The 27613-nt window shown below is 43.4% G+C and overlaps 1 protein-coding gene across 1 annotated transcript; it reads left to right on the plus strand.

The window, feature by feature from the left end:
- On the plus strand, positions 1-24155 carry LOC109884216 (synaptophysin). The gene is made up of 7 exons (XM_031794857.1): positions 1-124; positions 4644-4709; positions 12525-12649; positions 14384-14582; positions 14940-15131; positions 21137-21451; positions 22749-24155. The coding sequence occupies exons 1-6, from the start codon at positions 107-109 to the stop codon at positions 21407-21409; spliced, it is 873 nt and encodes a 290-aa protein (XP_031650717.1). The 5' UTR covers positions 1-106; the 3' UTR covers positions 21410-21451; positions 22749-24155.
- Positions 24156-27613: the final 3458 nt, after the last annotated feature.

A 27613-nucleotide genomic window follows, 5' to 3' on the forward strand; every position in this document is an offset into this window, starting at 1 on the left:
CATAGCGCTGTTCCAGGCTCCTTCCCCCTACCGAGGGCTTTTCCGGTTGTTACGGCTCCCTCCCCCTGCTCCGCAATTTCTCTTATCAACGAGCAAGGCGGCCAGGATGGATATTGTGAATCAGGTAGGGGCTCTGAACATCTAGAAACATAACGGACATTTACTACTGTTTAAATATCAACTGTACGAACCGGTTATGAGCGTTGCTATGTAGTTATCTGGGATATTAGAATTATCAGGTAAATCCGCGGAAAGACCCCCCCCTTATGATGCAGACGCTGTTTGTTGACTGAAATACAGCACATCCGTATAATTACTGAGGGAATATGGCTGTTTATGCGTTTGTGTGCAATTAAACACACTATATTGTGGCTATGCCGGGTAAAATGATAAGTATGTAATGTTATTGTTTAGTATTATGTCAGATACAGTCATTGGTGGACTATGGATGGTGATATAACGGTATCCCCGTCATATACATGTACGCACAGATAAATTATGGACCGAAATATCTTTGTCTATCTGTCGTCCAAATATGTATTTGTTCATATGAGTAAAATATTTTTTTTTATTCTGCAATCCTGGCATTATATTATCCGCTTATAAAGCGGGCCTGGTAAAGGCTGTGTGCAGCTGTCATTTCAGATTGCGTTGTAAAATGGCAGTTCACCTTTATTCCCTACATGGCTGTATAGACTAGTGATTCTTCTTTTAGGATGCCTGGAATGCTATCTGATACATCATGTAGGCCTATAAGCAGGGATATTTCTCTCGATATTCGTTGGGTGAATATAAGAACTGAATAAATCGTTTTAGTAAAATGACTGTCCAATGCCCTCAAGTGTTAAAACATGAAATGGGTGTCTGCATTTTCGTCATATTAACACCGTATTGCTTCTAGTTGGATTCTATCATCATTTAAAACGAACGTTGCAATTAAATGCTACGTTTGAGTGGGTAACAATCGGTAGTTATTATTGGTAATTGTTCGCATTATAATGCTCGTGGTTTCTGACTGAGCATCACTAGCTACACCACAGGAGCTTAAAGCGTAATGGTGTCATGTCCAATCCAAACCGCACCTTTTACCAGGCCCAGTCTCCCCGGGTCGACGTTAACGGCCATGACTTCGCGTATTCACACCTCACTCTCTGTACTCAAATATTTCGATAATTGGCCCATCTGTGCTCAAATATTTAGGCTATATACCATGTTTTATAGCCGATATGTGGGCATTTTATAAAATATTAAAACCCACAGACGCAAAACAAATATTCAATCATCATGTTGTCTATTTCATTAAAAGGTGCAATGTTCCTCACTGAATATACGATATATCTTATTGTAAACACATGATGAGACGGAATAGGCCTACTATTGAGAATAACACACAATTCATGTAAAGATTGTAGACATATGCAGATGATGGTGAAAATAAAGCATGAAAATGCAATATACACTAAACATTAAGAACACCTTCCTGATATTGAGTTGAAAGCGTTTCCACAGGGAAGCTGGCCCATGTTGACTCCATGTCTTATCCACAGTTGATGTCAAATTGGCTAGATGTCCTTTGGGTGGTGGACCATTCTTGATAAACATGGGAAACTGTTGAACGTGGGAAAATCCGAGAGCGTTGCAGTTTTTGACACACTCAAACCAGTGCGCCTGGCAACTACTACCATACCCAGTTCAAAGGCACTTAAATCTTTTGTTTTGCCCAATCACCCCCATGAATGGCACACATACACAATCCATGTCTCAATTATCTCAAGCCTTAAAAATCCTTCTTTAACCCGTCTCCTCCCCTTCATCTACACTGATTTTAAGTGGATTTAACAAGTGACGTCAGTAAGGGATCATATCTTTCACCTGGTCAGGCTGTCATGGAAACAGCAGGTGTTCATAATGTTTTGTAAACTCAGTGTATTGCCTTCATCCCCACTCTGACCTGTTGCTAATAGGCCTATGTTGTAATGATAATAGACACTTCATTAGTCCCACATCTTTACTCTGGATGATGATGTGGGTGGGTGGGTGAATCATTCTTTCATCATAGGAAAACAATGATTGTCTGTGTGTCTGTTGTATGTAGGCTACTATATACAGAGACGTCATTTCATATGGCCTATAAGATATATAGATAGATACACCGTTATGGCCCTGAGAAACATCATATGGGTTTAATAATCAGTCATTGTGTTCTCTCTATCGGTATACAGACTCTCTGTTGAGAATCATATATTACTGCTGTAGGCCTATAGAGATGATGGTGACAAAATGATGCGTTTACTGTGTGTCTTCTGTATTCGCTTCTTCAAGGGACATTTAAAATATCAGCTTCGTAATAATCATCTCCAGCACCACCCCCAACATCCACATATGTGAGAAAAACGAGGAAGATACGTTTTTCCAATGACGTCATCAGTGCGCATCATGTGATTTTAACCAATTGTGAATTTATTTATTTTTATTTTACTTTTATTTAACTAGGCAAGTCAGTTAAGAACAAATTCTTATTTTCAATGACGGCCTAGGAACAGTGGGTTAACTGCCTGTTCAGGGGCAGAACAACAGATTTGTACCATGTCAGCTTGGGGGTTTGAACTTGCAACCTTCCGGTTACTAGTCCAACTCTCTAACCACTAGGCTAACCTGCCGCCCCGGCATTGCCTAGTAACTGCCTAGTAACTGCCTAGTAACTGTCCTCTAATTGGTTGATAATGTCATTCAGTCAAACGTGTATCTTCCTCTATTCATTTTACTACAAACATAGAAACTCGCCATTTTCACATACAGTGGAAGTTGGAAGTTTACTTAGGTTGGAGTCGTTAAAACTCGTTTTTCAACCACTCCACAAATTTCTTGTTAACAAATTATAGTTTTGGCAAGTCGGTTAGGACGTCAACTCTGTGCATGACACAAGTCATTTTTACAACAATTGTTTACAGACAGATTATTTCACTTATAATTCACTGTATGACAATTCCAGTGGGTCAGACGTTTACAGACACTAAGTTGACTGTGCCTTTAAACAGCTTGGAAAATCCCAGAAAATGATGTCATGGCTTTAGAAGCTTCTGACGGGCTAATTTAAATAATTTGAGTCAATTGGAGGTGTACCTGTGGATGTGTTTCAAGGTCAACCTTCAAACTCAGTGCCTCTTTGCTTGACATCATGGGAAAATCAAAAGAAATCAGCCAAGACCTCAGAAAGAAATGTGTAGTCCTCCACAAGTCTGGTTCATCCTTGGGAGCAATATGCAAACGCCTGAAGGTACCACGTTCATCTGTACAAACAATAGTACGCAAGTATAAACACCATGGGACCACGCAGCCGTCATACTGCTCAGGAAGGAGACGCGTTCTGTCTCGTACTTTGGTGCGAAAAGTGCAAATCAATCCCAGAACAACAGCAAAGGACCTTGTGAAGATGCTGGAGGAAACGGGTACAAAAGTATCTATATCCACAGTAAAACGAGTCCTATATTGACATAACCTGAAAGGCCCATCAGCAAGGGAGAAGCCACTGCCCCAAAACCGCCATAAAAAATGCCAGACTACGGTTTGCAGCTATACATGGGGACAAAGATTGTACTTTTTGGAGAAATGTCCTCTGTTCTGTTCTGAACTGTTTGGCCATAATGACCATTGTTATGTTTGGAGGAAAAAGGTGAGGTTTGCAAGCTGAAGAACACCATCCCAACCATGAAGCACGGGGGTGGCAGCATCATGTTGTGGGGGTGCTTTGCTGCAGGAGCGACTGGTGCACTTCACAAAATAGATGGCATCATGAGGCGGGAAAATTATGTGGATATTTTGAAGCAACATCTCAAGACATCAGTTAAAGCTTGGTCGCAAATGGGTCTTCCAAATGGACAATGACCCCAAGCATATTTCCTAAGTTGTGGCAAAATGGCTTAAGGACAACAAAGTCAAGATATTGGAGTGGCCATCACAAAGCCCTGACCTCAATCCCATAGAAAATGTGTGGGTTCAACTGAAAAAGTGTGTGCGAGCAAGGAGGCCTACAAACCTGACTCAGTTACACCAGCTCTGTCAGGAGGAATGGGCCAAAATTCACCCAACTTATTGTGGGAAGCTTGTGGAAGGCTAACTGAAACATTTGACCCAAGTTAAACAATTTCAAGGCAATGCTACCAAATACTAATTGAGTGTATGTACACTTCTGACCCACTGGGAATGTGATGAAAGAAATAAAAGCTGAAATAAATAATTGTCTCTACTATTATTCTGACATTTCACATTCTTAAAATAAAGTGATGATCCTAACTGACCTAATACAGGGAATTTTTACTCTGATTAAATGTCAGGAATTGTGAAAAACTGAGTTTAAATGTATTTGGCTAAGGTGTATGTAAACCTCCCACTTCAACTGTATGTTGATGTTGGGGTGGTGCTGATGAGGATGAATATAGTGGCATTTCCTGATTAACAGGTTGCAATGTTAATAGACGTTTGATTAGACCCACTTATATCTGTATCATTTCAGTAGGCCTACATTAGTACAGTTGTTCTCTACTTCTGCTGTCTGTGTAGTACGTTATTATATTACACCGATCAATGATGAATGGCTGTTTTGTTATGATTTGGAATCATCGTTGTTTTGTTTTTTTCTCCAGTTGGTTGCAGGCGGACAGTTCAGAGTCCTCAAAGTTCCCCTGGGCTTCATCAAAGCTCTAGAATGGGTAAGTCAACGTTCTCCTGGGCTTCATCAAAGCTCTAGAATGGGCAAGTCAACGTTCTCCTGGGCTTTATCAAAGCTCTAGAATGGGTAAGTCAACGTTCTCCTGGGCTTCATCAAAGCTCTAGAATGGGTAAGTCAACGTTCTCCTGGGCTTCATCAAAGCTCTAGAATGGATTGTTCATCACAAAGTCATTTCATTTTGCCAATTCATTGGCAAAGTGGGCAAACTTAGGCAGGAAATGTTAACAAACAGTGAGCCATTGTATTAATGCATAAAAAAAACAAATAATGAAAGAAAAGTTAGAATGTTGTAAAGTTAGTGTGGGAGAGGTGGAAGATTTATTGTTATCGATCAATAATGGCAAACCTCCTGGCATTGACAACATAGATAGAAAGCTACTGAGGATGGTATTAGACTCTATAGCCACTCCTACTGAGGATGGTAGCTGACTCTATAGCCACTCCTACTGAGGATGGTAGCTGACTCTATAGCCACTCCTACTGAGGATGGTAGCTGACTCTATAGCCACTCCTACTGAGGATGGTAGCTGACTCTATAGCCACTCCTACTGAGGATGGTAGCTGACTCTATAGCCACTCCTACTGAGGATGGTAGCTGACTCTATAGCCACTCCTACTGAGGATGGTGGCTGACTCTATAGTCACTCCTACTGAGGATGGTAGCTGACTCTATAGCCACTCCTACTGAGGATGGTAGCTGACTCTATAGCCACTCCTACTGAGGATGGTAGCTGACTCTATAGCCACTCCTACTGAGGATGGTAGCTGACTCTATAGCCACTCCTACTGAGGATGGTAGCTGACTCTATAGCCACTCCTACTGAGGATGGTAGCTGACTCTATAGCCACTCCTACTGAGGATGGTAGCTGACTCTATAGCCACTCCTACTGAGGATGGTAGCTGACTCTATAGCCACTCCTACTGAGGATGGTGGCTGACTCTATAGCCACTCCTACTGAGGATGGTAGCTGACTCTATAGCCACTCCTACTGATTCTCTAGCCACTCCTACTGACTCTCTAGCCACTCCTACTGACTCTCTAGCCACTCCTACTGAGGATGGTAGCTGACTCTATAGCCACTCCTACTGAGGATGGTAGCTGACTCTATAGCCACTCCTACTGAGGATGGTAGCTGACTCTATAACCACTCCTACTGAGGATGGTGGCTGACTCTATAGCCACTTCTACTGAGGATGGTAGCTGACTCTATAGCCACTCCTACTGAGGATGGTAGCTGACTCTATAGCCACTCCTACTGACTCTATAGCCACTCCTACTGAGGATGGTAGCTGACTCTATAGCCACTCCTACTGAGGATGGTAGCTGACTCTATAACCACTCCTACTGAGGATGGTAGCTGACTCTATAGCCACTCTTACTGAGGATGGTAGCTGACTCTATAGCCACTCCTACTGAGGATGGTAGCTGACTCTATAGCCACTCCTACTGAGGATGGTAGCTGACTCTATAGCCACTCCTACTGAGGATGGTAGCTGACTCTATAGTCACTCCTACTGAGGATGGTAGCTGACTCTATAGCCACTCCTACTGAGGATGGTAGCTGACTCTATAGTCACTCCTACTGAGGATGGTGGCTGACTCTATAGCCACTTCTACTGAGGATGGTAGCTGACTCTATAACCACTTCTACTGAGGATGGTAGCTGACTCTATAGCCACTCCTACTGAGGATGGTATCTGACTCTATAGCCACTCCTACTGAGGATGGTAGCTGACTCTATAGCCACTCCTACTGAGGATGGTAGCTGACTCTATAGCCACTCCTACTGAGGATGGTGGCTGACTCTATAGCCACTCCTACTGAGGATGGTAGCTGACTCTATAGCCACTCCTACTGACTCTCTAGCCACTCCTACTGACTCTCTAGCCACTCCTACTGACTCTCTAGCCACTCCTACTGAGGATGGTAGCTGACTCTATAGCCACTCCTACTGAGGATGGTAGCTGACTCTATAGCCACTCCTACTGAGGATGGTGGCTGACTCTATAGCCACTTCTACTGAGGATGGTGGCTGACTCTATAGCCACTTCTACTGAGGATGGTAGCTGACTCTATAGTCACTCCTACTGAGGATGGTAGCTGACTCTATAGCCACTCCTACTGAGGATGGTGGCTGACTCTATAGCCACTTCTACTGAGGATGGTAGCTGACTCTATAGTCACTCCTACTGAGGATGGTAGCTGACTCTATAGCCACTCCTACTGAGGATGGTAGCTGACTCTATAGCCACTCCTACTGAGGATGGTGGCTGACTCTATAGCCACTTCTACTGAGGATGGTAGCTGACTCTATAGCCACTTCTACTGAGGATGGTAGCTGACTCTATAGCCACTCCTACTGAGGATGGTAGCTGACTCTATAGTCACTCCTACTGAGGATGGTGGCTGACTCTATAGCCACTTCTACTGAGGATGGTAGCTGACTCTATAACCACTTCTACTGAGGATGGTAGCTGACTCTATAGCCACTCCTACTGAGGATGGTAGCTGACTCTATAGCCACTCCTACTGAGGATGGTAGCTGACTCTATAGCCACTCCTACTGAGGATGGTAGCTGACTCTATAGCCACTCCTACTGACTCTCTAGCCACTCCTACTGACTCTCTAGCCACTCCTGCTGACTCTCTAGCCACTCCTACTGAGGATGGTAGCTGACTCTATAGCCACTCCTACTGAGGATGGTAGCTGACTCTATAGCCACTTCTACTGAGGATGGTGGCTGACTCTATAGCCACTCCTACTGACTCTCTAGCCACTCCTACTGACTCTCTAGCCACTCCTACTGAGGATGGTAGCTGACTCTATAACCACTCCTACTGAGGATGGTAGCTGACTCTATAGCCACTTCTACTGAGGATGGTGGCTGACTCTATAGCCACTTCTACTGAGGATGGTAGCTGACTCTATAACCACTCCTACTGAGGATGGTGGCTGACTCTATAGCCACTCCTACTGAGGATGGTAGCTGACTCTATAGCCACTCCTACTGAGGATGGTGGCTGACTCTATAGCCACTTCTACTGAGGATGGTAGCTGACTCTATAGCCACTCCTACTGAGGATGGTAGCTGACTCTATAGCCACTCCTACTGAGGATGGTAGCTGACTCTATAGTCACTCCTACTGAGGATGGTAGCTGACTCTATAGCCACTCCTACTGAGGATGGTAGCTGACTCTATAGTCACTCCTACTGAGGATGGTAGCTGACTCTATAGCCACTCCTACTGAGGATGGTAGCTGACTCTATAGCCACTCCTACTGAGGATGGTAGCTGACTCTATAGCCACTCCTACTGAGGATGGTAGCTGACTCTATAGCCACTCCTACTGAGGATGGTAGCTGACTCTATAGCCACTTCTACTGAGGATGGTAGCTGACTCTATAGCCACTCCTACTGAGGATGGTAGCTGTCTCTATAGCCACTCCTACTGAGGATGGTAGCTGACTCTATAGCCACTCCTACTGAGGATGGTAGCTGACTCTATAGCCACTCCTACTGAGGATGGTAGCTGACTCTATAGCCACTCCTACTGAGGATGGTAGCTGACTCTATAGCCACTCCTACTGAGGATGGTAGCTGACTCTATAGCCACTTCTACTGAGGATGGTAGCTGACTCTATAACCACTCCTACTGAGGATGGTAGTTGACTCTACAGCTACTCCTACTGAGGATGGTAGCTGACTCTATAGCCACTCCTACTGAGGATGGTAGCTGACTCTATAACCACTCCTACTGAGGATGGTAGCTGACTCTATAGCCACTCCTACTGAGGATGGTAGCTGACTCTACAGCCACTCCTACTGAGGATGGTAGCTGACTATATAGACACTCCTACTGAGGATGGTAGCTGACTCTATAGCCACTCCTACTGAGGATGGTAGCTGACTCTATAACCACTCCTACTGAGGATGGTAGCTGACTCTATAGACACTCCTACTGAGGATGGTAGCTGACTATATAGACACTCCTACTGAGGATGGTAGCTGACTCTATAGCCACTCCTACTGAGGATGGTAGCTGACTCTATAGCCACTCCTACTGAGGATGGTAGCTGACTCTATAGTCACTCCTACTGAGGATGGTAGCTGACTCTATAGCCACTCCTACTGAGGATGGTAGCTGACTCTATAGCCACTCCTACTGAGGATGGTAGCTGACTCTATAGCCACTCCTACTGAGGATGGTAGTTGACTCTATAGCCACTCCTACTGAGGATGGTAGTTGACTCTATAGCCACTCCTACTGAGGATGGTAGCTGACTCTATAACCACTCCTACTGAGGATGGTAGTTGACTCTATAGCCACTCCTACTGAGGATGGTGGCTGACTCTATAACCACTCCTACTGAGGATGGTAGCTGACTCTATAGCCACTCCTACTGAGGATGGTAGCTGACTCTACAGCCACTCCTACTGAGGATGGTAGCTGACTCTATAGCCACTCCTACTGAGGATGGTAGTTGACTCTATAGCCACTCCTACTGAGGATGGTAGCTGACTCTACAGCCACTCCTACTGAGGATGGTAGCTGACTCTATAGCCACTCCTACTGAGGATGGTAGTTGACTCTATAGCCACTCCTACTGATGATGGTAGCTGACTCTATAGCCACTCCTACTGAGGATGGTAGCTGACTCTATAGCCACTCCTACTGAGGATGGTAGTTGACTCTATAGCCACTCCTACTGAGGATGGTAGCTGACTCTATAGTCACTCCTATCTGTCATATCTTTAATCTGAGCCTAGAGGAAAGTGTTTATCCTTAGGCCTGGAGGGAAGACAAAGTAATTCCGCTACTCAAGAGTGGTAAAGCAGCCTTTACTGGTTCTAACAGCAGACCTATAAGCTTGCAGCCAGCTCTTAGCAAACTGTTGGAAAAAATTGTGTTTGACCAAATACAATGCTACTTCTCTGTAAACAAATTAACAACAGACTTTCAGCATGCTTGTAGAGAAGGGCACTGAGCATGTACTGCACTGACACAAATTACAGATGATTGGTTGAAAGAAATTGATAATAAGAAGATTGTGGGAGCTGTACTGCTAGATGTCAGTGCATCCTTTGATATTGTTGACCATAACCTGTTGTTGAAAAAATGTATGTTATGGCTTTTCAACCTCTGGCATATCGTGGATTCAGAGCTATCTATCTAATAGAGCACAGAGGGATTTCTATAATAGTAGCTTCTCTAATGTCAAACATGTAAAGTGTGGTGTACCGCAGGGCAGCTCTCTAGGCCCTCTACTCTTTTCTATTTTCACCAATGACCTGCCACTGGCATTAAACAAAGCCTGTGTGTCCATGTATGCTGATGATTCAACCATATACACATCTCAACCACAGCTAATGAAGTCACTGAAACCCTTAACAAAGAGTTGCAGTCTTTTTTGGAATGGGTGGCCAGTAATTAACTGGTCCTGAACATCTCTAAAACTAAGAGCATTGTATTTGGTACAAATCATTCCTTAAGTTCTAGACCTCAGCTGAATCTGGTAATGAATGATGTGGCTGTTGTACAAGTTGAGGAGACTAAATTACTTGGCGTTACCTTAGATTGTAAACTGTCATGGTCAAAACCTATAGATTCAATGGTTGTAGAGATGGGGAGAGGTCTGTCCGTAATAAAGAGATGCTCTGCTTTTTTGACGCCACACTCCGAAAAGCAAGTTCTGCAGGCTCTAGTTTTATCTAATCTTGATTATTGTCCAGTCGTGGTGTCCAGTGCTGCAAGGAGAGACCTAGTTAAGCTGCAGCCCAGAACAGGGAGCCATGTTTTGCTCTTAATTGTAATCAGAGGGCTGATGTAAATACTGTGCATGCCAGTCTCTCTTGGCTAAGAGTTGAGTAGAGACTGACTGCATCACTTCTTCTTTTTATAAGAAACAATGTGTTGGAAATTCCAAATTGTTTGCATAGTCAATTTACACACAGATCCGACATACACACTTACCCCATCAGACACGCCACCAGGCATCTTTTCACAGTCCCCTTATTTCATGGAACTTCCTTCCATCTCATATTGTTCAAATAAACAGCAAACCTGGTTTCAAAAAACAGATAAAGCAACACCTCACAGGACAACGCCTCTCCCCTATTGGAACCACAGCACAACGTCTCTCCCCTATTGGACCCACAGCACAACGCCTCTCCCCTATTGGACCCACAGCACAACGTCTCTCCCCTATTGGACCCAGATAGTTTGTGTGTATAAATTGATATGTAGGCTATGTGTGCCTTTTTAAAGAATGTATGTAGTTCTGTCCTTGAGCTGTTCTTGTCTATTGATGTTCTGTATTATATAATTCTGTATTATGTTTCATGTTTTTTTGTGGATGCTTTTGTAACAGCTAATGGGGATCCTAATAAAATACCAAATACCAAACACTAGACCCAGAGTTGGCCTCTAACCAGGAACAACACGAGGCCCAGAGTTAGTCTCTGACCAGGAACAACACTAGGCTGAGAGTTAGTCTCTGACCAGGAACACCACTAGGCCCAGAGTTAGTCTCTGACCAGGAACACCACTAGGTCCAGAGTTAGTCTCTGACCAGGAACACCACTAGGTCCATAATCTGAGACTTTTTGAAAATCAATAATGGAACAGCTATTGAAAAGCAGAACCATTCGACTTCTGTTTGTGCTATGGGACCTCTCCTCCTATAAGGCGACATCAGTACATCTTATATGAGATTCATATCTGTCTCCCGATTGGCGCAGCGGTCTAAGGCACTGCATCTCGGTGCTAGAGGCGTCACTACAGACCCTGGTTTGATTCCAGGCTGTATCACAATCGACCGTGATTGGGAGGCCCATAGTGCGGCGCACAATTGGCCCAACGTCGTCCGGGTTTGGTTTTGGCCGACGTAAATGAGAATTGGTTCATAACTGACTTGCCCAGTTAAATAAAGGTTAAATAAAAATGATCTGAGATGTGTCTTCTGAATAGGAGTCAAGAAGCTGAACACATCCTGGAAATACGAAGGCAGTGGCTTCAGATAGTATCAGGCCTATACTCAGTAACCGTGACAACCACACATTGACGAGAGTAATAGCGCCGCCCGGTGGCCGTCGGCAGTCACGACACCCTGGACCAGTCGCAATGACATCACAGTGTCTGCTTCTGAAACGGCTCCAACGTTCTCTTGTTAGTTACACCATGTTTTTTTTACCAGAGCCTATGTCCTACAGGTGGAGGGAGGATAGCGGGTGAGATTATCTGAACGTTGTCACTTGGAGTCGTGAATGAGTGGGCGCCGCGTACGCCCTCCCACGCACGCACACACACACACACACATCAATAGGAGGATGAGACAGATGGCAGTGAGATGTAAAAGCAGCTAGATTCTCCTCCATCCAATCCGATCTGGCCTGCCCTATGACATCACATGCTACACTAACCTCATCTCTTAGTGTGTGGGGGGGGGGGGGGGATCTGCTGGATTTAATACATCTACTGAGGGGGGGGGGGGGGGGTGATAGTGGTTGCTTGGCCATAGGCCTCGGGTGTAGGCCTCAAATGGGACACTTTTCCCTTTTATAGTGCACTACTTTCTACCAGGGCCTTGGTTCAAAGTAGTCCACTATGTAGGGAAAAGGACAAGTCTTTTACTGCATGTATTATTGTTATCATATATGTGTTTCTCTTATTACCATAAACTGTGTTTTACTGTATGTTATATGACCCTTAATCACGTAACTGAAATTCATAGGCTAAAAGTGAGACAATTATAGGGCTCTGTTTTTATCCTTCTATTCTCTCCTCTCCTGCAGATCTTTGCCATCTTTGCATTCTCAACATGTGGGAGTTACTCCGGGATGTTCAAGATGAGTGTGGAGTGTAAAAACAGGACCGAGAGCGACCTGAGTATAGAAGTGGAATTCGAGTATCCTTTCAGGTCAGTCAAGTTCTCTGGGTTTTAGGTTGACTAGCATTAAATGTGTCTATGTTTTACGTCCAAAATGGCACCCTATTCCCCATAGGGACCTGTTCACCATAGGGACCTGTTCACCCTAGGGACCTGTTCACCCTAGGGACCTGTTCACCATAGGGACCTGTTCACCACAGGGACCTGTTCACCATAGGGACCTGTTCACCATAGGGACCTGTTCACCACAGGGACCTGTTCACCATAGGGACCTGTTCACCACAGGGACCTGTTCACCATAGGGACCTGTTCACCATAGGGACCTGTTCACCATAGGGACCTGTTCACCATAGGGGCCTGTTCAAAAAATAGTGCACTATGTAGGGAATAGGGTACCATGTGACAGACTGGTTGTCTCCTTTCTACCGTCAAGACTGTGTTAGCCCACTGATCTAAAGCATAGGCATTAATTCAGGGAGTTAAGGCAAGTCTTCAGATCTCAGTGAGTGTTGTTCAGCAAACTACCTTCAATGTATGTCAGAATGTCATGATACAGAATGTCAGAATGTCATGATACAGAATGTCATGTTACAGAATGTCATGATACAGAATGTCATGTTACAGAATGTCAGAATGTCATGATACAGAATGTCAGAATGTCATGATACAGAATGTCATGTTACAGAATGTCAGAATGTCATGATACAGAATGTCAGAATGTCATGTTACAGAATGTCAGAATGTCATGATACAGAATGTCAGAATGTCATGATACAGAATGTCATGTTACAGAATGTCAGAATGTCATGATACAGAATGTCAGAATGTCATGATACAGAATGTCATGTTACAGAATGTCAGAATGTCATGATACAGAATGTCAGAATGTCATGATACAGAATGTCATGTTACAGAATGTCATGATACAGAATGTCATGTTACAGAATGTCAGAATGTCATGATACAGAATGTCAGAATGTCATGATACAGAATGTCATGTTACAGAATGTCAGAATGTCATGATACAGAATGTCAGAATGTCATGTTACAGAATGTCAGAATGTCATGATACAGAATGTCAGAATGTCATGTTACAGAATGTCAGAATGTCATGATACAGAATGTCAGAATGTCATGATACAGAATGTCATGTTACAGAATGTCAGAATGTCATGATACAGAATGTCAGAATGTCATGATACAGAATGTCATGTTACAGAATGTCAGAATGTCATGATACAGAATGTCAGAATGTCATGATACAGAATGTCATGATACAGAATGTCAGAATGTCATGATACAGAATGTCAGAATGTCATGTTACAGAATGTCAGAATGTCATGTTACAGAATGTCAGAATGTCATGATACAGAATGTCAGAATGTCATGATACAGAATGTCATGTTACAGAATGTCAGAATGTCATGATACAGAATGTCAGAATGTCATGATAAAGAATGTCAGAATGTCATGATACAGAATGTCAGAATGTCATGATACAGAATGTCATGTTACAGAATGTCAGAATGTCATGATACAGAATGTCAGAATGTCATGATACAGAATGTCATGTTACAGAATGTCAGAATGTCATGATACAGAATGTCAGAATGTCATGATACAGAATGTCATGTTACAGAATGTCAGAATGTCATGTTACATGTTACTAATTTGAAGAGGTGTCCACATACTTTTGGTCAAGTAGTGTATATGTGTTTTCATTGATTGATTGAGAATCTCCTGCTCCTCTGTCTCCATCTTCAGGCTTCACCAAGTATACTTTGACGCCCCAACCTGTAAAGGGGGTCCCCCCGAGCGTCTGTTCCTGGTTGGTAACTACTCTTCCTCGGCAGAGTTCTTCGTCACCATCGGTGTGTTTGCCTTCCTCTACTCCATGGCTGCCCTCAGCGTCTACGTCTTCGCCCTGGAGAAGTACCGAGAGAACAACAAGGGACCACTCATCGTGAGTGGGGTTGGGGGGGATGGGGGGGGGGGGGTTGGATGTGTGTGTTGTTGCATTTACAGTTAAAGGGTAAATAAAAATATATTTGCACTTAAATCTCTTTTTTATTTTCTCACATTCATGTTCACCGTTTGTAGCCGTCGATTTTGAACATTCGACTTCATCCCGTCTTCCTGTGTGTATTTACCGTAGACATCCTATACGTCGCTCGCGTCTGATGTCACAGACCTGTATAGCTTGTGAATGTGCTGATCGTGGCGGCCATCTTGATCAGGTGTTCTATATGTCATTGTATGAGTTTTGACCTTGTTTCCTCATTTCCTGTGTGTGTTTCGTGTTTTCCACCTTCCGCCGCAGGATTTTGGCGTGACGTGTGTGTTCACCTTCATGTGGTTGGTCAGCTCCGCTGCGTGGGCTAAGGGCCTGTCGGATGTCAAGGCGTCCACGGACCCTGAGAAAGTGGTGGATCTGATCTCAGCCTGCGACGAGGAAGGGAACCGCTGTCGTGAAGTTCACGACCCCGTCATGTCTGGACTCAACACCTCCGTCGTGAGTGTCTGGTTTTAACAGCGAGGTTCTGCTTCAACGTTATAACAGTTTATTGTAGCAGTGATCTTACCTTGTGAGTGTCTCTGCTGTGTTCGGTTGCAGTACAATAATATTGTCTTACACCTTACACCTTACACCTTACACCTTACATTACATTCATTACAATTAGAAACAATACCATTGAAACATTGAAACATTGAAAAGAGAAATTCGATATGAATGATTAATCAGCAGAATCCATGTTTTTAATAATAACCCTCTCATGTGGGATTGTTGACATCTCCCACATCTTTTTGATCTCCCTGGAGCCTTGTTAATGTCCTGAGAAATCTCCCTGGAGCCTTGTTAATGTCCTGAGAGATCTCCCTGGATCCTTGTTAATGTCCTGAGAAATCTCCCTGGAGCCTTGTTAATGTCCTGAGAGATCTCCCTGGATCCGTGGTAATGTCCTGAGAGATCTCCCTGGATCCTTGTTAATGTCCTGAGAAATCTCCCTGGAGCCTTGTTAATGTCCTGAGAGATCTCCCTGGATCCTTGTTAATGGAATGAGAGATCTCCCTGGAGCCTTGTTAATGTCGTGAGTCAGCTTGTTCTCAATTTTTAAACCATTGCATACTGTAGCTATGACATAACTATGTAATGTAGCGTATATAGGCCCCCTAGGTCTGTATACAAATCAAATTGTATTAGTCACATGCGCTGAATACAGCAGGTGTGGTAGGACCTTACAGTGAAATGCTGAATACAACAGGTGTAGTAGACCTTACAGTGAAATGCTGAATACAACAGGTGTAGTAGACCTTACAGTGAAACTCTGAATACAACAGGTGTAGTAGACCTTACAGTGAAATGCTGAATACAACAGGTGTAGTAGACCTTACAGTGAAATGCTGAATACAACAGGTGTAGTAGACCTTACAGTGAAATGCTGAATACAACAGGTGTAGTAGACCTTACAGTGAAATGCTGAATACAACAGGTGTAGTAGACCTTACAGTGAAATGCTGAATACAACAGGTGTAGTAGACCTTACAGTGAAATGCTGAATACAACAGGTGTAGTAGACCTTACAGTGAAATGCTGAATACAACAGGTGTAGTAGACCTTACAGTGAAATGCTGAATACAACAGGTGTAGTAGACCTTACAGTGAAATGCTGAATACAACAGGTGTAGTAGACCTCACAGTGAAATGCTGAATACAACAGGTGTAGTAGACCTCACAGTGAAATGCTGAATACAACAGGTGTAGTAGACCTCACAGTGAAATGCTGAATACAACAGGTGTAGTAGACCTTACAGTGAAATGCTGAATACAACAGGTGTAGTAGACCTTACAGTGAAATGCTGAATACAACAGGTGTAGTAGACCTTACAGTGAAATGCTGAATACAACAGGTGTAGTAGACCTTACAGTGAAATGCTGAATACAACAGGTGTAGTAGACCTTACAGTGAAATGCTGAATACAACAGGTGTAGGTAGACCTCACAGTGAAATGCTGAATACAACAGGTGTAGTAGACCTTACAGTGAAATGATGAATACAACAGGTGTAGGTAGACCTCACAGTGAAATGCTTACTTACGAGCCCCTAACCAACAACGTTGTCAAAAAATAATACGAATAAGAATAAGAAATAAAAGTAACAAGTAATTTTTTGCAGGGAAATTACACTACATAAACCAAAAGTATGTGGACACCTGCTCATCAAACATCTCATTCCAACATCATGGGCATTAATATGGAGTTGGTCCCCCCTTTGTTGCTATAACAGCCTCCACTCTTCTATGAAGGCTTTACACTAGACGCTGAAACATTGCTGTGGGGACTTGCTTCCATTCAGCCACAGGAGCATTAGTGAGGTCGGGCACTGATGTTGGGCGATTAGGTCTGGCTCGCAGTCGGCGTTCCAATTTGGCATTCGTTGGAGTTGAGTTCAGGGCACTGTGCAGGCCAGTCAAGATCTTCCACACCGATCTCGACACACCATTTCTGTATGGACCTCGCTTTGTGCACGAGGGCATTATCATGCTGAAACAGGAAAGGGCCTTTCCCAAACTGTTGCCACAAAGTTGGAAGCACAGAATCATCTAGAATGTCATTGTATGCTGCAGCGTTAAGATTTCCCTTCACTAGAACTAAGGGGTCTGGCCTGAACCATGAAAAACAGCCCCAGACCATTATTCCTCATACACCAAACTTTACAGTTGGCACTATGCATTGGGGCAGGTAGCATTCTCCTGGCATCCATCAAACCCAGTTTAGTCCGTCAGACTGCCAGATGGTGAAGTGTGATTCACTCCAGAGAATGTGTTTCCACTGCTTTAGAGTCCAATGGCGGCGAGCTTTACACCATCTTATGCTTGTGTGCGGCTGCTCGGCCATGGAAACCCATTTCATGAGCCTCCTGACAAACAGCTAGTGTGTTGATGTTGCTTCCAGAGGCAGTTTGGAACTCAGTCGTGAGTATTTTTAACGGTGTTCTTCGTCCTCCTCTAACGAGGAGTATGAAATATCGGACCAATGCGCAGCGTGGTGTTTGTTCATGATGATTTATTTTACTGAACACTGAAAATACAAAATAACAACATGAAAATAAACTAAACCCGAAACAGTCCTGAAAGGTGCGTAAAAACACTAAAACTGAAAATAATCACCTACAAAACACAGGTGGGAAAAAAGGCTGCCTAAGTATGATTCTCAATCAGAGACAACGAACTACACCTGCCTCTGATTGAGAACCATACCAGGCCAAACACATAAACACAACATAGAAAAAAGAACATAGACTACCCACCCCAACTCACGCCCTGACCAAACTAACACAAAGACATAACAAAGGAACTAAGGTCAGAACGTGACAGTGTTGCAACCGAGGACAGATGATTTTTACACGTTCAGCGCTCGCATTCTGTGAGTTTGTGTGGCCTACCACTTCGCGGCTGAGCCGTTGTTGCTCCTAGACGTTTCCACTTCACAATAACAGCACTTACATTTGACCGGAACAGGACAACACATACAGTTGACCGGGGAAGCTCTAGCAGGGCAGAAATTTGACAAACTGATTTGTTGAAAAAGTGGCATCCTATGACAGTGCCACGTTGAAAGTCACTGAGCTCTTCAGTAAGGGCCATTCTACTGCCAATGTTTGTCTATGGAGATTGCATGGCTGTGTGCTCGATTTTATACTCGGGTCAACAACGGGTGTGGCTGAAATAGCCACACACGCATCCGCCAATGTGGGTTTGGCAGATGCAAGGAGAACGCTACCTGTCCGAATGCATAGTGCCAACTGTAAAGTTTGGTGGAGGAGGAATAATGTTCTGGGGCTGTACACATAATTGTGTATATACAGTTAATTCGGAAAGTATTCAGATCCCTTGACTTTTTCCACATTTTGATACATTACAGCCTTGTTCTACAATGGATCAGATCTCTCCCTAATATTTGAAACGAAGGCTTGATCCCCCCCCCAATCCACAAAAGTGGAGACAAATTTGACCACAACAATTACAGTGGAATATCTGTCAGCAGGAATATCTGAAAAATCCTCTGCAGTATCATCAACAGCATCGACAAAATGTCCTGAACAAATGTCAAATTTTCTTCTCACCAAAATAACGTACAACAGACCATGTGTACACCCTGCAGACCCTTATTGACAAACAAAACCAAAAAAAGCTATGTTTTCTCATGCTCTGTTGATTTAAACAAATATTTAGAATAATTTTGGCATGAGAGTCTGCTAGACAAATTGATGGAAAGTGGTGTTGGGAGAAAAACATACAACGTTATAAAATCCATGTACACAAACAACAACACAAACAACAAGTGTGCGGTTAAAATTGGCACAAGCACACACATTTCTTTCTACAGGGTTGTGGGGTGAGACAGGGATGAGGCTTGAGCCCCACCCACTTCAACATACATTCGGAAGGCATTCAGACCCCTGGGCTTTTTCCACATTTTGTTACTTTACAGACTTATTCTACAATGGATCAAATTGTGTTTTTTTTTCGCTCATCACTCAATACCCCATAATGCATCACAATACATCATAATGACATCACAATACCCCATAATGACTTCACAATACCCCATAATGACATCACAATATCCCATAATGACATCACAATACCCCATAATGACATCACAATATCCCATAATGACATCACAATACCCCATAATGACAAAGCAAAAAAAATATGTATAAACCCCCTGGGAATATTACATTTACAGTATATTTAGTATTCAAACCCTTTCCTCTGTACTTTGTTGATGCACCTTTGGCAGCGATTACAGCCTTGCATCTTCTTGGGTATGACTCTACAAGCTTGGCACACCTGAATTTGGGGGGTTTCTCCCATTCTTCTCTGCAGATCCTCTCAAGCTCTGTCGGGTTAGATGGGGAGCGTCGGTGCACAGCTATTTTCAGGTCTCCAGAGATGTTTTATCGAGTTCAAGTCTGGGCTCTGGCTGGGACACTCAAGGTCATTCAGAGACTTGTCCTGAAGCCACTCCTGCAATGTCTTGACTTTGTGGTTAGGGTAGTTGTCCTGTTGGAAGGTGAACCTTCACCCCAGTCTGAGGTCCTGAGCGCTCTGGAGCAGGTTTTTATCAAGCATTTCTGTACTTTGCTCCGTTCATCTTTCCCTCGATCCTGACTAGTCTCCCAGTCCCTGCCGATGAAAAACATCCCCACAGTATGATGCTGCAACCACCATGCTTCACCGTAGGGATGTTGCCAGGTTTCCTCCAGACGTGACGCTTGTCTTTCAGGCCAAAGAGTTTAATATTGGTTTTATCAGACCAGAAAATATTTTTTTCTCATGGTCTGAGAGTCCTTTAGGTGCCTTTTGGCAAACTCCAAGCTGACTGTCGTTTACTGAGGAGTGTCTCCCGTCTGGCCACTCTACTATAAAGGCCTATTTGGTGGAGTGCTGCAGAGATGGTTGTCCTTCTAGAAGGTTCTGCCATCTCCACAGAGGAAGTCTGTAGCTCTGTCAGAGTGACCATCTGGTTCATGGTCACCTCCCTGACCAAGGCCCTTCTGCCAGATTGCTCAGTTTGGCCGAGTGGCCAGCTCTAGGAAGAGTCTTGGTGTTTCCAAACTTCTTCCATTTCAGAATGATGGAGGCCAATGTGTTCTTGGGGACCTTCAATGCAGCAGAAATTTTTTGATACCGATCCCCAGATCTGTGCCTCAACACAATCCTTTCTCGGAGCTCTATGGACAATTCCTTCGACCTTATGGCTTGGTTTTTGCTCTGACATGCACTGTGAACTGTGGGATCCTATATAGACAGGTGTGTGCCTTTTCAAATCATCTCAATCAATTGAATTTACAGCAGTGTACTCCAATACAGTTGTAGAAACATCGCAAGGATGATCAATGGAAACAGGATGCACCTGAGCTCAATTTCGAGTCTCATAGCGAAGGGTCTGAATACTTATGGTAATAATATATTTCTGTTTTTTATTTTTGTTTTAATTTGGAAACATTTCTTAAAACCTGTTTTCACTTTGTCATTATGATGTATTTTGTGTAGATTAATGAGGATTTTTGTTTTTCATTTTAGAATAAGGCAAAATGTGGATAAAGTCAAGAGGTCTGAATACTTTCAGAATGCACTACAGTATAGTGTATCTTTTAGATATCTCTCTCTCTTTCCCCTTCCCCCTCTCCCCCCTCTCTCTCACTCTCTCTCTCTCTCTCTCTCTCTCTCTCTCTCCCTCTCTCTCTCGCTGTCTCTCTCCTCTTCCCCCTCTCTCTCACTCTCTCTCTTTCCCCTTCCCCCTCTCCCCCCTCTCTCTCTCTCACTCTCTCTCTCTCTCTCTCTCTCTCTCTCTCTCCCTCTCTCTCTCTCACTGTCTCTCTCCTCTTCCCCCTCTCTATCTCTCTCTCTCTCCCCCCTCTCCTCTCGATCTCTCTCCCCCCTCTCTTCCCTCCCAGTATCTACAGTACTTCATAGTAATCTCAGCATTTCTCTCTCTCTTCTTCCCAGTGTTTTGGCTTCATGAACCTGGTGCTGTGGGGAGGAAACCTGTGGTTCGTCTTTAAGGAGACCGGCATCATCGCCCCCTTCATGCGCGCCCCTCCTCCCCAGGAGAAGCAGCCCGCCCCAGACTCGTACGGTCAGCAAGCGGGGTACGAGCAGGACCCGTACGCCGGTTCCCAGGGGGGCTACCAGCCAGAATACAACCAACAGCAGCAGGGGTACAACCAGGAGGGCGGAGAGTACGGACAGGCCCCCACCTCCTTCGCCAATCAGATGTGAGGGGGAGGAGGAAAGAGGAAGTGTGGAGGCAGCTGGCGACGGGTGGGTCACATTATTATATTACTTTGGTTATTAGACGTTATTGATCTTATGAAGTGTTATTATGAGGTATTGATTTTGACGATGCATTATTGATCTTATGAAGTGTTATTATGAGGTATTGATTTTGAGATGTTATGAATAATATTTTTATGATTTTATATGATATTATTTAAATTCCTACAAAAAAAATCTTTCAACTCTGTTTTAATTTATCAATTAAACAATACAAAAAGACCCACATTGACTACAGCTCAGCGTTCAACACCATAGCGCCTTCCAAGCTCATCACTAAGCTAAGGATCCTGGGACTAAACACCTCCCTCTGCAACTGGATCCTGGACTTCCTGACGGGCCACCCCCAGGTGGTGAGGGCAGGTAACAACACATCTGCCACACTGATCCTCAACACAGGGGCCCCTCAGGGGTGCGTGCTGAGTCCCCTCCTGTACTCCCAGTTCACCCATGACTGCGTGGCCAAGCATGACTCCAACACCATCATTAAGTTTGCTGACGACACAACAGTAGGCCTGATCACCGACAACGATGAGACAGCCTATAGGGAGGAGGTCAGAGACCTGGCCGTGTGGTGCCAGGACAACAACCTCTACCTCAACTTGATCAAGACAAAGGAGCTGATCGTGGACTACAGGAGAAGGTGGGCCGAACAGACCTCATTAACATCGACGGAGCTGAAGGAGAAGGTGGGCCGAACAGGCCTCATTAACTTCGACGGAGCTGAAGGAGAAGGTGGGCCGAACAGGCCCTCATTCACATCGACGGAGCTGAAGTGGAGCGGGTCGAGAGTTTCAAGTTCCTTGGTGTCCACATCACCAACAAACTATCATGGTCCAAACACGCCAAGACAGTCGTGAAGAGGGCACGACAACACCTTTTCCCCCTCTGGAGACTGAAAAGATTTGGCATGGGTCCCCAGATCCTCAAAAAGCATGTGACAAATACAATTTGATTTGATTTAGATTTTGATATCACATGATAATTATACATGATGAACCCAATTAGGATTCTCTGTTTTTTCTGTTCACGACCTACACTTTCTACTCAGCAACTGGATGAAAATAGAAGTAACAGAATTGGATTCGGTTTCGGTGGCGGTGGCGGTTTCGGTGGCGGTGGCGGTTTCGGTGGCGGTGGCGGTGGCGGTTTCGGTGGCGGTGGTGGTTTCGGTGGCGGTGGTGGTTTCGGTGGCGGTTTCGGTGGCGGTGGCGGTTTCGGTGGCGGTGGCGGTGTAGCTACCTTCCACTCGTTAATGTTTCCTTTCTTCTCTTTCTCTCCACAGAGAGTCAGCGGAGAGAGACTCGAGAGTGTGGTGCCTGAAAACTACAGTACCCACAATGCCACACTCCTTCCTGTGTGTTTGTTTGTGCATATGTCTGTGTGCTGAGTAAATGAGGGAGGGAGGGGGGGTAGAGAGTTACCTAAACACAAAAACGGAAGGGAACAGGGAGGGGGGAGGGACTAGATGTTAGTTATTGTAACTGGGGAAAAAAGACAGTACATGAAGAAAAGCTTGAACACAAAATGTGGAAAAAGATTTAAAAAATAAATAAAATAAAAATTGATTACAATATTAATATTAAAATCTGAGAGAATGTATTTGTCTGTGCTTTATAGATGTCACTATGAACAAATATATAGACAAATATTTGGTAATGCTATGTATGGAACTATTCAAATGTTTGTTTTTGAGTTTAGTAAATAAATAATCATAACAATAATTCTGCCAAACAATGATTGCTCCTCCTCGCAACCGTTTGCACTTTTTTAAATGTTTATTTTGGTACAAATTCTTCTTTGTAATTTGATCAAATGTTTATTTGATTAATCTGCTTGTTTTGTTGTGTTTCTACATCGGTGAGATATATTACAGAGGAATAGAGGAGAGGTTGATGGACTAAAACCAGTGTCATTATATATATACACTGGCCATGAAACAAATCAAACACGACCAAAAGAGTCATTAAGGAATCATTTTTCTTCCCTCAGTCTAAGCTTCCTGAACCATGCATTACAGTAGGAATACAGTAAAGTCCATGCATTACAGTAGGAATACAGTAAAGTCCATGCATTACAGTAGGAATACAGTAAAGTCCATGCATTACAGTAGGAATACAGTAAAGTCCATGCATTGCAGTAGGAATACAGTAAAGTCCATGCATTACAGTAGGAATACAGTAAAGTCCATGAATTACAGTAGGAATACAGTAAAGTCCATGCATTACAGTAGGAATACAGTAAAGTCCATGCATTACAGTAGGAATACAGTAAAGTCCATGCATTACAGTAGGAATACAGTAATGTCCATGCATTACAGTAGGAATACAGTAAAGTCCATGCATTACAGTAGGAATACAGTAAAGTCCATGCATTACAGTAGGAATACAGTAATGTCCATGCATTACAGTAGGAATACAGTAAAATCCATGCATTACAGTAGGAATACAGTAAAGTCCATGCATTACAGTAGGAATACAGTAAAGTCCATGCATCACAATGGAATACAGTAAATTTATGAACTGCTAGAGGAGCGTGGTACCGTTGAAGATTCCATCTAGTACAATGCCCTCTTTATCTGTCTCTCTCTCTCTCTCTTATCCGTCTCTCTCCTCTCTCTCTCTCTCTCTCTCTCTCTCTCTCTCTCTCACACACACATTTACAGTAGAAACCATTTAGAATAGAGTTTACGGTAAAACGTTTTTGGGGTCTGAACAATTGAAAAGGGTTTATCATCTGTGACTTTACTTTGAATTAAAATGTGTTTGACGCATATATTGAAACAAGGAAACATTCCCAAGCCAGACATTTCAAATCTTGTATTTCAAACCCGCTTCCTTGTATCGACTTCCTGTATTGACTCTGTTATAACCCAGTAATGATCTACTGTAGTATTTATCCTTCCAACTAGAGAGAGGCAGATGTGATGACCCTTTACATATCAGACTGCTTGTTTAGATGTCTTGAAGACTCCAGCTCGCTGAAACTGCAACATGACACCATGCTAGACCATTTACTGACTCGGAAGTTTAGTTTCAGTTTGTGCAGTTTTACTCTTGATATAGAAACGAAACATTCCAAAACACACACCTCCCTCTCCCCTCTCCCACCTTTCTCTCTCTCNCCCCCTCTGGAGACTGAAAAGATTTGGCATGGGTCCCCAGATCCTCAAAAAGCATGTGACAAATACAATTTGATTTGATTTTAGATTTTTTGATCACATGATAATTATACATGATGAACCCAATTAGGATTCTCTGTTTTTTTCTTGTTCACGACCTACACTTTCTACTCAGCAACTGGATAAAATAGAAGTAACAGAATTGGATTCGGTTTCGGTGGTGGCGGTGGCGGTTTCGGTGGCGGTGGCGGGTTCCGGTGGCGGTGGCGGGTGGCGGTTCGGTGGCGGTGGTGGTGGTGCGGGGTGGGTTTCGGGTTGTTGGGTTCGGTGGCGTGGCGGTTTCGGTGCGGTGGCGGTTTCGGTGGCGGTGGCGGTGTAGCTACCTTCCACTCGTTAATGTTTCCTTTCTTCTCTTTCTCTCCACAGAGAGTCAGCGGAGGAGAGAGACTCGAGAGTGTGGTGCCTGAAAAACTACAGTACCCACAATGCCACACTCCTTCCTGTGTGTTGTTTGTGCAATATGTCTGTGTGCTGAGTAAATGAGGGAGGGAGGGGTGGGGGTAGAGAGTTACCTAAACACAAAAACGGAAAGGGAACAGGAGGGGGGATGGGACTAGATGTTAGTTATTGTAACTGGGGAAAAAAGACAGTACATGAAGAAAAGCTTTGAACACAAAATGTGGAAAAAGATTTAAAAATAAATAAAATAAAAATTGATTACAATATAATATTAAAATCTGAGGAGAATGTATTTGTCTGTGCTTTATAGATGTCACTATGAACAAATATATAGACAACATATTGGTAATTGCTATGTATGGAACTATTCAAATGTTTGTTTTTGAGTTTAGTAAATAAATAATCATAACAATAATTCTGCCAAACAATGATTGCTCCTCCTCGCAACCGTTTGCACTTTTTTTTAAATGTTTATTTGGTACAATAATTCTTCTTTGTAATTTGATCAAAATGTTTTTATTTGATTTAATCTGCTTGTTTTGTTGTGTTTCTACATCGGTGAGATATAATATTATTACAAGAGGAATAGAGGAGAGGTTGATTCTGGACTAAAACCAGTGTCATTATATATATACACTGGCCATGAAACAAATCAAACCACGACAAAAAGAGTCATTAAGGAATCATTTTTCTTCCCTCAGTCTAAGCTTCCTGAACCATTGCATTACAGTAGGAATACAGTAAAGTCCATGCATTACAGTAGGATACAGTAAAGTCCATGCATTACAGTAGGAGATACAGTAAAGCCATGCATTACAGTAGGAATACAGTAAAGTCCATGCATTGCAGTAGGAATACAGTAAAGTCCATGCATTACAGTAGGAATACAGTAAAGTCCATGAATTACAGTAGGAATACAGTAAAGTCCATGCATTACAGTAGGAATACAGTAAAGTCCATGCATTACAGTAGGAATACAGTAAAGTCCATGCATTACAGTAGGAATACAGTAATGTCCATGCTTACAGTAGGAATACAGTAAAAGTCCATGCATTACAGTAGGAATACAGTAAAGTCCATGCATTCAGTAGGAATACAGTAATGTCATGCATTACAGTAGGTACAGTAAAATCCATGCATTACAGTAGGAATACAGTAAAGTTCCATATGCATACAGTAGGAATACAGTAAAGTCCATGCATCCACAATGGGAATACAGTTAAATTTTTATGAACTGCTAGAGGAGCGTTGGGTACCGTTGAAGATTCCAATCTAGTTACATGCCTTCTTTATCTGTTCTCTCTCTCTCTCTCTTTATCCGTCTCTCTCTTCTTCTCTCTCTCTCTCTCTCTCTCTCTCCTCTCTCTCACCACACACATTTACAGTAGAAACCATTTAGAATAGAGTTTACGGTTATTAAAACGTTTTTTTGGGGGTTCTTGAACAATTGAAAAGGGGTTTTTTATCATCTGTGACTTTACTTTGAATTTAAAATTGTGTTTGACGCATATATTGAAACAAGGAAACATTCCCCAAGCCAGAGACATTTCAAATCTTGTATTTCAAACCCGCTTCCTTCTGTTATTTCGACTTCCTGTATGACTCTGTTATAACCCAGTAATGATTCTACTGTAGTATTTATCCTTCCAACTAGAGAGACGGCAGATGTGATGACCCTTTACATATCAGACTGCTTGTTTAGATGTCTTGAAGACTCTCAAGCTCGCTGAAAACTGCAACATGACACATGCTAGTACCATTTTACTGATCTCGGAAGTTTAGTTAGTTTGCAGTTTTACTCTTGATATTAGAAACGAAACATTCCAAAACACACACCTCCCTCTCCCCCCTCTCCCACCTTTCTCTCTCTCTCTCTCCTCTCTCTCTCTCTCTCTCTCTCTCTCTCTCTCTCTTCTCTCTTCTTTTCTCCTCTCTCTCTCTCTCTCTCTCTCTCTCCCCCTCTCCCACCTCTCTCTCTCTCTCTCCTCTCTCTCTCTCTGTCTCTCTCTCTCTCTCTCTCTCTCTCTCTCTCTCTCTCTCTCTCTTTTCTCTCTCTCTCTCTCTCTCCTCCTCTCTCTCTCTCTCTCTCCCCCTCTCCTCACCTTTCTCTCTCTCTCTCTCTCTCTCTCTCTCTCTCTCTCTCCCCTCTCTCCCCCTCTCCCACCTTTCTCTCTCTCTCTCTCTCTCTCTCTCTCTCTCTCTCTCTCTCTCTCTCTCTCTCCCCTCCCTCTCCCAACTTTTCTCTCTATCTCTCTCTCTCTCCCTCTCTCCCTCTCTCTCCCCCTCTCCCACCTTTCTCTCTCTCTCTCTCTCTCTCTCACACACTGCACCACATACTATGTTAAGTTTCTCTTTTATAAATATGCTATTCAGATACTCTGTTGTTGGTGGTGTTTGATGTGTCTTGTCTCAATGCCTGGGTTGTGCTGTATTTACTGTGTATGGTATATATATTTAGCATTGATGATGATGTTGACAACAATGGTTACTTATGGCTAAACAACAGGTTGACCAAAATGACCATGAAATCTGTTGTCTTCTTCTATGGAATCCATGTGGGGGAAAACTGT

Source organism: Oncorhynchus kisutch, linkage group LG17, assembly GCF_002021735.2.
Source record: "Oncorhynchus kisutch isolate 150728-3 linkage group LG17, Okis_V2, whole genome shotgun sequence".
Classification (NCBI taxonomy): Eukaryota; Metazoa; Chordata; class Actinopteri; order Salmoniformes; family Salmonidae; genus Oncorhynchus; species Oncorhynchus kisutch.